Source organism: Sparus aurata, chromosome 1, assembly GCF_900880675.1.
Source record: "Sparus aurata chromosome 1, fSpaAur1.1, whole genome shotgun sequence".
Taxonomy (NCBI): Eukaryota; Metazoa; Chordata; class Actinopteri; order Spariformes; family Sparidae; genus Sparus; species Sparus aurata.
Window position 1 is genome coordinate 3,502,333 of NC_044187.1, and position 11,210 is coordinate 3,513,542.

The 11,210-nt window shown below is 47.8% G+C and overlaps 1 protein-coding gene across 3 annotated transcripts; it reads right to left on the bottom strand.

Moving 5' to 3' along the window:
• Positions 1–4,577: 4,577 nt before the first annotated feature.
• On the bottom strand, positions 4,578–11,210 carry LOC115578918 (uncharacterized). 3 transcript variants are annotated; one of them, XM_030412290.1, is made up of 10 exons: positions 10,977–11,210; positions 10,852–10,882; positions 9,607–10,205; positions 9,033–9,483; positions 8,509–8,550; positions 8,312–8,412; positions 8,140–8,201; positions 7,901–8,067; positions 7,587–7,742; positions 4,578–5,056 (listed from the first exon to the last, which is right to left on the bottom strand). In XM_030412290.1, the coding sequence occupies exons 1-10, from the start codon at positions 11,166–11,168 to the stop codon at positions 4,671–4,673; spliced, it is 2,187 nt and encodes a 728-aa protein (XP_030268150.1). In that variant the 5' UTR covers positions 11,169–11,210; the 3' UTR covers positions 4,578–4,670. The 3 variants fall into 3 exon arrangements, with proteins under 3 accessions (XP_030268150.1, XP_030268134.1, XP_030268143.1); XM_030412274.1 differs by having other exon boundaries at positions 9,033–9,480; positions 9,568–10,205; XM_030412283.1 differs by having other exon boundaries at positions 9,033–9,480; positions 9,586–10,205; positions 10,977–11,209.

Sequence of the window (11,210 nt, forward strand, 5' to 3'; positions counted from 1 at the left end):
GGTGAAGAGAGGGGGAAGAGAAATGTAAAGAGCAAAGACCAGAAGAGGCGGGAAGACGGAGGCCAGGTGAGTCTTTATTACATCGCAGCGGCTCGGGCCTTTCAGCTGGGAGCTAAATTTGCTGCTGGTGATGAAAGCGATAAACGTGGCGTCCTGCCGCTGCTCGGGCTCGTGACATTTCTGATGACATTTGAGCTCGTTTGAATCTGCTTGAAATTGCTGCGTTTCATCCCCGCCGTAATGCTACACTTTAGAAAAAAAAAGAGCCTCCTTATCTGTGAGATTATAGCCGGCGTATTATATGCGGGTATTATGCGGCGCTAATAGTGCATGTAGATACTTCACAAATGATACTAAAAATGCCTCGCATCACACACAGGGAGGATTTGGCCCCTTCAGTAAAAAGAATACTTCCGAGTATGCAAATGCCCACAAAAGAATTAGGGCTTAACAGATTTGACTCAAACAATGGCATGCGGCTCTTTTCCCAGGATGCAACTGTCCGTCAGTTTGCAGGATTAAGGCTCTGGGTTGTGACAATGTGTTGAATGAAAACAGGACAAAGAGACACCTCCTTTATTACAGGGATACGACTATAAATGCTTCTCTTATTATGGCTGACGGATGATTAAAGCCGGAGAGGATGGAGGAGGCGGAGGGAGGCGGCGCACTGCCCCCTGTAGGATCGTCCTGCTCGCTGCAGCCTGATGATGATGATGATGATGATGAAGCTCCTGCAGCGTTACTGTGATCAAACCAAAGAGGAGCCGACAGACGAGCAGAGACGCTCTGAAGCTGCAGGTAGGTGAACACTGCTGGATTCACCTGTGATCAGCTGACAGCCTGTTTAAAGCGAAACTCTCGCCAAAAAGCAACCGAGGCTTTATTTGGGATTGAATATGAGTCAAACCTTCGTGTGAAAGCATAATTAGGACGAAAGAGGCACTTTTAAGATTTACAGTAGTTTCGGTTTTGGGCACGTTAATTTTGCACGGGAGTGCATGGAGCAAGACATGCTAGCATCATGCCAGACAAAAAGTGTTGATCCCTGAGTGCGACCTCAGGTCGCACTCAGGGATCAACACTTTTTGTCTGCCATGACGGCAACGGGCAGGGGCTGCAGCAGCTAACGTAGTAGTTCAAAAACCTTCTTTTTCATAAACTCTGTGTACACAAACAATGTTCTCAATGCTCGTGTTCATGAGTAGAGACCCTGGTGATGCTACGAGCAAAGTTTCATGTTGTGTCGAGACTTCTTAGTGTTCTGAAAATAGCGATTTTGATGCTAGTGTATCCTGCCCCATGCTCTCCCGTACAAAATTAACGTGCCCAAAACCGAAACTACGGTAAATCTTAAAAGTGCCTCTTTCGTCGTAATTATACCTTCACACGAAGGTTTGACTCATATTCAATCCCAAATAAAGCCTCGGTTGCTTTTTGGCGAGAGTTTCGCTTTAAAGGAGCAGTACGTAGTTTCACTTCATCAAACTCTCTTTCAGTGCGTTTACATGCACAGCTTAGTCGGTTTACAGCCATAGTTCGACTCTGCTACTCAATCAGACAACTGCAATAGTCCGAGTATACATGCTGATGAGAAAATCTACGCTAGGTGGCGCTGTACCCATTTCAACTAGTGGTAACAGAAACACCTCCGGCTGACCTCTTTACGTCCAGAAAGATGGCGTACGAAGAGCGAGACGAAGCTACATCTTGGTACATTTCGTATATGGTGTACATGATAATTACACAAACTAGATGCACAATGGCGCTCTGTCTGTCTTTCTTGCGGTGATTTCAGAGGAAAGATGCCATCGCCGTCCGTCTACTTCCGGCTCACGGCCCCGGGAAAGAAATCTCGCGCCTGCGCAGAACGCAAAATCCGAATCCAATCTGATGGAACGTATACATGCAGGAGTAATGTGACTATCAATCAATAATCTGGGTGTTTTAATTCGACTATAAGAAATCCGATCCGGTCTGATTGTAGTCAGACTAAGGTGTATACATGCATCTTAAAGATCCGATCATAGTCAGACTAACACAGTAATTTGGTTTCTTGAGTGTCATGTAAACGCACTGACTGTCTTCACGACTGAACAAACAAACTGACCTTAAAGAACAACGCGACTTATACCGTGTTACTTTGTTTATATGTGGCGGACCCTGCCACCTTTATTATAAAGGTAGAACTACTGTTATTATTACGACCTAACTTATATCATAAATATTAAAATTCTGAGTTTGAATTTCTTCTCCAAAACTACACAGTGCTCCTTTAATATTCCAAATATAAAACCCCAATAATTCTAAAACATTAACATATATTTACATGAAGTTTAAACAACATTTGCCTCTGAAATGAAGTATAAATAAGCAGAAATCGTGAATATGCAAGTAAAGTACAAGTACTTTAGTAAATGTACTTCGTTATATTCCATCACTGAGCTGTAGATTTTTATTTGACATCATCGTTCTGTATTTGTTTGTTTGTTTGTTTGGTCTAAAACACAGTCAGTGTCTTCAGCTCACACTTCTTCATTTCTAGCCTGAATTAAAGGACCAGTTCACAGTTTAAAGGGACCGTCAGCAGCCGGTCGCTCTCCCGCTTCGTATCTGGAGTCACATCGGTGCAGAGTCGCCCAGCTGAGCGGGATCCGGGCTGTTATCGGGCCCGGCAGCTCGACGGCCAATCGCCACTTCACACGGCGCGGCTAATAGAAAAATAAATTGCCGGGGAGTCGATCCCGACCGAGAGCAGAAACCCAGGAGCCCGGTTCCTCTGATATAATGAAGGATCAGGTTATTAAACACTGAGGGGATTACTGAGCAGCTGCAGGGTCAGCGCTCCTCTGCTGCCCGGCAACAGCAGGCCAGATGTAGACACACACACACACACACACACACACACACACAGGAGGAGGTGGAGGTGGACCCTGACCTCCTCCACCTCCTCATGATATTATATATTATGTGATATATATATTTTTTGATATTTACTGTATTATTCTGATGATCTCAGCCAGTTTGACATTTTTCTTTGACGATGCCACAACATGAAAGTTCTCTATTACAAGCAAAAGTATTAAGAGTAACACAAACTTAATCAGTAACTCCTCAAATCAAACTCCTTACTTTTATATTTTATATTACTGTATTATTATCGATTCACAGGGCTGCAATTTACAATAATTTGTTCATTAATCTGCTGGTTTTTCTCCTGATCAATCCAAAAGTCGTAACGTCGATCAGGTGTCCCAGAACCAAAAGTGACGTCTTCAAATGTTCTTCTTTAGTCCAACCACCAGTCCAGAACCCAACGACTCTTCATTAACTGTCAGAAATGATGAAGACGAGCAGTTAAATCATCACATTCAAGATGCTGGAAGCAGGAAAGTGAAACGTGTCAGTTATCAGAACAGATTGAATCGTTACAACTTTACCGAGTCAAAAGCAGTATTTTATTGTTCAGAGTGAAACATGGACTTTTCTCTGTTCATACTTTTGTAATAACTCTCAGTGAAGCTGCCGTAGAGGATCTTTACTGATACGTTCAAACGGCTGCTCACTTCTTGTAGCTCTGGTTTTGTTCTCCACCAGCTCCTGAAGAGAATCATCAGCTGCTAAAGGTTCCACTTTTCTTCATCAGCTAGTCAAAGAGCAGAAACACGAGCCACAGATGCAGATGTGTCGCGGTCGAGATTTCAGACGCGTGTCGCCTGAAAACTGTAACGCAACCTCAGGCAAAAACTGCAGTCAGGAAACGTGCCGTAAAACCAAACTGTGATAGAGTCCGGCTGATTCTCCGAGCTGTAAACCTCCTGCAGGTGGAGGCAGGAGGAGGCCGAGGGAACGAGCCCCCTGTGATACAGAGTCAGGTCAGCAGACTCCCCATGTGACGGCACACCGGCCGGGATTAGCTGCTGTAAGCCTATTAAAGTGGTTCTGACGAGGCGGGCCAGCACACACACACACACACACACACACACACACACTACACTTCCCACTCCCTGCACACAGCGAGGCGGAGGTGGCTAGTTTGAAACTGGGAGTGTCCTTGGGCCAGAGAGTCACTCTGGTCTGGTCTAACGGTCGTCTTCATCCCTCAGGAGCTGCTGAAACAGAAGTCCAAGTTCTGTGTCGCGGTTCTTTTCCATGATGTCGTCCAACACGTAGAATAAAGATGGATGAACTGTGACGGTGCAGCCTCCACACTCCAAACTGGACCAACTACACTCCCCTCATTAGTCACTTCTGCACAATGAGAGGGAGTTGTGTGGAGGTTGTCACAGAGGACACAGTCAACACAAGCATCGTACTTAATATGACTGCATGAGGTCATTAAAGTGTCATGATGTGTCATTATCTGCGTTTATCTGTGTCAGTTTGTGGAAATCATACTGTGATGCCCTGTCGTTAGCTAGCTAGCATTAGCAACGTTAACGGGCGCAACAAACATGCAACCACTCGAGGGACGGATGATCAGAACATCAGCAGTCCGTCACGTTTGGGAGTTTACTTTTCAGCAGGTTTATAAATATCTTCTTGTTCTGGTGCAGCAGAGTAAGACGAGCGAGGAGTTTAGTTTCTGTTGTGACTTTATTGACAGCAGATACAACAAAGTGAAATCAGTGCAGAGATTTTGACGCGATGAGTTCAGACACAGAGCAGCGTCACATCTTCACGCCGTCCTGCGGCGGCACGTGGCCGTCAGGCGGCAGCAGCGGGCTGAAGCGCAGCAGCGGCATGTCCACGACCGGGCAGCGCTCCTTCCCCTGAGGCCACGCCTCCCTGAAGCCCCGGACAGGCGGAGGAGGAGGAGGCAGGTCAGAGTCAACGGGGCTGGAGTAGCGGTCGTCATGGTGATGGTGGCGCTGGTTGTTCTTGGGGTCAGGAGGAGAGATGCTGCCATGGCTGTGGCAGCGAACCAGGAACGCCCCCCGGTGGTGACGGCGGTACAGCAGGCCGGCCGCCGCCAGCAGCATCAGGATGAGCGAGCTGAGCAGGAAGAAAAGCACGTAGACGCCTTTAGTCTCCGGAGACAGACCGGAGCTGCAGCCTGCAGGAACACAACAGGAAGTCAGCAGCTGTTCAACACAGGAGCTTCAGCCTAAAGGAACAGTTCAACAACAATGTAAACAGTCATCATCTCCTCCAACCGAAAACAAAAGGCATTAAAACTTTGCTGAATTATCTGTTAGCACTTCCTGTTAGCAGTGAACCTGTGGATGAACAGACAGCTGTCACCTGATCACTGTGATACTGATGGAAACTTTAAAACGTGATGGTTCTAAGGCAAGTTCTGCACATGTGAGGAGAGACTTCAGGTGTTCAGCAGAACGCTGCAACTCTGTTTTACTGTGAAGCTCTAATACTTTATATCATCAGGAGGAGGAGAGGAGGACTTTATATCATCAGGAGGAGGAGAGGAGGACTTTATATCATCAGGAGGAGGAGAGGAGGACTTTATATCATCAGGAGGAGAGGAGGAGGACTTTATATCATCAGGAGGAGGAGAGGAGGACTTTATATCATCAGGAGGAGGAGAGGAGGACTTTATATCATCAGGAGGAGGAGAGGAGGACTTTATATCATCAGGAGGAGGAGAGGAAGACTTTATATCATCAGGAGGAGGAGAGGAAGACTTTATATCCTCAGGAGGAGGAGAGGAGGACTTTATATCATCAGGAGGAGAGGAGGACTTTATATCATCAGGAGGAGGAGAGGAGGACTTTATATCATCAGGAGGAGGAGAGGAGGACTTTATATCATCAGGAGGAGAGGAGGACTTTACATCATCAGGAGGAGGAGGAGGAGGACTTTATATCATCAGGAGGAGGAGAGGAGGACTTTATATCATCAGGAGGAGAGGAGGACTTTATATCATCAGGAGGAGGAGAGGAGGACTTTATATCATCAGGAGGAGGAGAGGAGGACTTTATATCATCAGGAGGAGAGGAGGACTTTATATCATCAGGAGGAGGAGAGGAGGACTTTATATCATCAGGAGGAGGAGAGGAGGACTTTATATCATCAGGAGGAGGAGAGGAGGACTTTATATCATCAGGAGGAGGAGAGGAGGACTTTATATCATCAGGAGGAGGAGAGGAGGACTTTATATCATCAGGAGGAGAGGAGGACTTTATATCATCAGGAGGAGGAGAGGAGGACTTTATATCATCAGGAGGAGGAGAGGAGGACTTTATATCATCAGGAGGAGGAGAGGAGGACTTTATATCATCAGGAGGAGGAGAGGAGGACTTTATATCATCAGGAGGAGGAGAGGAGGACTTTATATCATCAGGAGGAGGAGAGGAGGACTTTATATCATCAGGAGGAGGAGAGGAGGACTTATATCATCAGGAGGAGGAGAGGAGGACTTTATATCATCAGGAGCGGAGGAGAGAGGACTTTATATCATCAGGAGGAGGAGAGGAGGACTTTATATCCTCAGGAGTGAGGAGAGGAGGAACTTTTATATCATTCAGGGGAGGAGAGGAGGACTTATATCATCAGGGAGGAGAGGAGGACTTTATATCATCAGGAGGAGGAGAGGAATAGGACTTTATATCATCAGGAGGAGAGGGAGGGACTTTATATCATCAGGAGGAGAGGAGGACTTTAATCATCAGGAGGAGGAGAGGAGGACTTTATATCATCAGGAGGAGGAGAGGAGGACTTTATATCATCAAGGAGGAGATGAGGAAGACTTTATATCATCAGGAGGAGGAGAGGAGAGGACTTATATCCTCAGGAGGAGGAGACGGAGGACTTTATATCATCAGGAGGAGGAGAGGAGGACTTTATTATCATCAGGAGGAGGCGAGGAGGACTTTATATCATCAGGAGGAGGAGAGGAGGACTTTATATCATCAGGAGGAGGAGGGAGGACTTTATATCATCAGGAGGAGAGGAGGACTTTATATCATCAGGAGGAGGAGAGGAGGACTTATATCATCAGGAGGAGGAGAGGAGGACTTTATATCATCAGGAGGATGAGGAGGACTTTATATCATCAGGAGGAGGAGAGGAGGACTTTATATCATCAGGAGGAGGAGAGGAGGACTTTATATCATCAGGAGGAGGAGAGGAGGACTTTATATCATCAGGAGGAGAGGAGGACTTTATATCATCAGGAGGAGAGGAGGACTTTATATCATCAGGAGGAGGAGAGGAGGACTTTATATCATCAGGAGGAGGAGAGGAGGACTTTATATCCTCAGGAGGAGGAGAGGAGGACTTTATATCATCAGGAGGAGGAGAGGAGGACTTTATATCATCAGGAGGAGGAGAGGAGGACTTTATATCATCAGGAGGAGGAGAGGAGGACTTTATATCATCAGGAGGAGGAGAGGAGGACTTTATATCATCAGGAGGAGGAGAGGAGGACTTTATATCATCAGGAGGAGGAGAGGAGGACTTTATATCATCAGGAGGAGAGGAGGACTTTATATCATCAGGAGGAGGAGAGGAGGACTTTATATCATCAGGAGGAGAGGAGGACTTTATATCATCAGGAGGAGGAGAGGACTGGATTACATTTTTGGGTGACCTGTTCCTTTAAACAGAGCAGTTGTCTGACAGCGTACCTGCAGCCGTCACATCGACACACGTGGTTCCTCCTGATCCAAGACGGGACTCGTCCCTGAAGCCCGGCCTGCAGCGGCACGAGTACGACCCGTAATGGTCCAAACAGTCTGCGTTGATGTCACACAGCACCAGCTGGGTCCCACACTCGTTTACATCTACACACACGAGAGAGAGAGAGATGATTCTTTATGACTTCATTTGTTAAAGGGACAGTTCACCTCAAAATCAAAACCACATATTTCCCCCTCATCAGTCTGGATAGTTTTGGTCAGTACATTCAGGCTCTTCAGTAACGGGTCGAGCTCTGCCGTACCTGCAGTCGACAGTGAGATGATGACACCTTTGTTTGGGTTTCCTCTGGTGCCGACACTCTTCTCGATGAGGTCCTGCAGGGCGGAGTGGACGGCCCTCGGGACCTGAGGACTTCGAGGCCCCTGTCCCATGTGGAGCCAGAGGATGTACAGCACTCCGACCCTGAGCCTGCACAACCAGAAGACATTCAGGAAGTCAACACCACGTGAGAAAAGTTAATCTCAAACCAAACGTACAAACCTTTTTATTCTCTTTGAGGACAGGGACAGCGGCGTGCGCAGACCCTTCAGCTCCTCGCCGATCTGCGGAAACATGAACGTCACTGAACCTTCAGGTGTCCGTGTCTCATCTTATAATCCGAACAACAACTCCACATGCGGCACCTTGAACGTCTTTGTTCTCATGAGCATACCAGAGCCTTCACTGACAGCAGCAGGGCCCGGGACTGGTCGTCCCAGGACTCCTCCAGGTCCGGACGGAAGTCCACCTCAACGGCCACTTCAAACAGGTGATCTGTCAGAGGCCGAGAACCACGAGACAAACGCACAACGACTGTTACAAATAAATCACTCTGCAGAGAAGATGCACGTCAGCGGTGTGATTACTCACCACCAGGAAGATGTGGACTGTCAGAGTGATTTCTAATGTTGACTACAGGAGACAAACACAAAGTTAAACAGCACCGTCGTCAGAATAAAAGCTTTTTAAATTTAAAATTTCACACCTAGCATAAACATTTTCTGACTTTCACATCAGGAGGTGGAGAAAACAGTCCGAGACGGTTTTTCAACATCTGTAAACATTAAACAGCTGGATATCTGCAGAGCCTGGTCTGTTTAAATAAAGAAGGTTTACAACAACGTTCACTTCCAACATTAATTCTGGAGATCGGAGTCAGAACAGGTCCGGCTCGGATCGACTGGACACTGAACGCAACATCCACGATTCTGAGGATCTCCAACGTGACGTGTTAAATGTTTGTGGAAGTGATTCGGTTCATTGACAGAAAACATTTCTTCTACATTCATGATCTTAAATCTCACAGACGGTTTTTTTCCTCACTAACTTAATAATCTTGCAGAATATTAAATGTTTTGTCCTGGTCTCATCACCGACACTCTCTAAACACTCACAGTTCCCTCTGTGGGACGACAGCAGCTCCACCATGTTGGGGTGAGGATGAGTCTGCTCAGCCTGCTCTGGTTCTGGTTCTGGTCCTTCAGGCGGGGGAGGAAGCTGGTCCGAGTCCTCGCTGACCTCCATCCTGTTCCCACCAGCCTCCTCCGTCAGGCTCCGTGTGCTGCCCTCTCCCTCCAGAGCAGCTGCTGCCTCCACATCCCTCTGTGCTGCTGTTGGGGTTCGGGTGGAGGAGAGTCCGAGCTCCTGGTTCTGGTTCTGACTGTCATGTTGCTGCTGTGGAGATGCAGGACTGATGTCTGGGTCAGGCGGGTCAGACGGGGGTTGAGTGACACCTCTTCCAGACTGAGGGGTCCCCTGAGTGGATGTTGGCGCTGTGGGAGCGGCTGTGAACAGGAGGACCCGGGTGGAGTTCTCCGAGGCTGGGTGGAGGTTTTCATCCACCTGAGAGAAGACGAGAGAACGTCAAAATACGTCAAACATAAAGATACTGTGAAGGGTTCTGGTACCAGAGACCAGGGTTTGCTTCACCTCGGCGCGTGCGTCCTCCTCGGCGTGTGCGTCCTCCTCGGCGTGTGCGTCCTCCTCGGCGTGTGCGTCCTCCTCGGGCTCAGCTGTTCTGACCCGAGGTTGATCATAATAATCGTACATGAGATCCGAATGCTGCTGCTGCTGCTGCTGCATCTGTTCACCGTTCAGTTCTGGTCCATATTCACTGAAGTCCAGAGGTGGTTCTGACTTCCTGTCTCTCCTTAAGAACCCGTCCTGTGGGTTGTACGCCACCGGTGGTCCAAACGCCTGGTAGCGAGCGTAGAAGCCCCTGTAGGGCGGGCTGGGCCAGCCGCCGATCAGCAGCACCACATACAGAGTGTTGGAGGAGGAGGTGAACTTGGCCTCCCGCCAGCACTTCTGCAGAACCTTGTGACCCACCAAATGTCCTGCGGGGTCGTCAACGTGGAGCTGGTCCTGTTTGAGGTGGCAGGCCTCATCGGGGGTCAGGTCCTCCAGGTGGAGGTGGACCCTCTTTCCCGGGTCCACCTGGACGGTCCAGTTGCACCACAGAGGCGGGCTGGAGCAGAGGTAGTCCGGGGAGAAGAACTCGCCGGCGTCGCCGTGCAGCAGCTGGTGGCAGCTCCGCAGGGCGAAGAACGCCCCGTCCTCTCCTCCGTCTGAGGGAGGAAACAGCACTCGCTTTATCAATAACGAGCTCTGTTCAGAATCATGTTCACCTGTTTTCTTCACTGATTCATTTTCTTTCAGTCGATAAGCTTCGTTTACCTTCAACTCGTGAGTGTTAAAGTCTACAGCACAAGTTAACAGCTGTGGTTCTAAATGTTTCCACTAACACAAACACAGGTGAACTGAACTCTTCTGCCAAACTGACCTCATGTTTAGATTCCTCTCTGCTTCAGGTAGTCATCAGTTTTAATTCAGTACACAAAGAAAATTAAGTTAGAAGACCTGAACTATATACAGACTAGGTTTAAAGGAGCAGTTCACCCGCAGATTAAAAGTCAGTCAGGTGAAGTCTCGTCAAAACATTTCTGGAGTTGCAGCATTCTGCTGAACACCTGAAGCAGCTGGAGACTTGATTTAAAACCTTGCCGGATTACCTGTTAGCACTTCCTGTTAGCGGTGAACCTGTGGATGTTCAGACAACTGTCACTGTGTTTCTGTGATACTGGAGGAAACTTAAAAACATGATGTTTCTAAGGCAGGTTCTGCACACGTGAGGAGGAAACGGTGCATGTGTTGGGGGACTACTTTCAGCGTTTTGAATCAAGAAGTAAAATCACACATTCACTTGAGTCTCACCTGGAGGCTTGTTGGCTTCGTCTGTGTTCACCTGTAAGCACATGAAAACAACACACAGGTGTATGCAGCAGTATGATTTATATATTTATATTTAGTCTATAGTGTTGTGCATTCTGGCAGCTCACCTGTGAGTCACAGCGTCTCCAACATAAACCAAATATGAGCAGAAATAAGAGCAGAACAGTTCTAAAGCTGAAGTTGTTCCTTCGTGGCATCTTTAACACTGAACACCTGTAAATGTGTGACAGGATGAAGTCGAGCCTCACAGCTTCAGATAAACTGCTGCTGTCCTTCTCCAGAGAGCAGCTGCAGCTCATCAGGGAGCTGATTGAGCTTCTGCTGCCGGCTGCTGTTGTCTC

Bases quoted from the DNA above. Each gene is read 5' to 3' on its own strand.
- LOC115578918 (XM_030412274.1), bottom strand. From the start codon at position 11,168: ATGAGCTGCAGCTGCTCTCTGGAGAAGGACAGCAGCAGTTTATCTGAA. The intron at 8,413-8,508 runs GTGAGTAATCAC...GGCCTCTGACAG, and splicing joins CAGTCCACATCTTCCTGGTG to ATCACCTGTTTGAAGTGGCC. The intron at 7,743-7,900 runs GTACGGCAGAGC...TCGTGTGTGTAG, and splicing joins CATCTCACTGTCGACTGCAG to ATGTAAACGAGTGTGGGACC.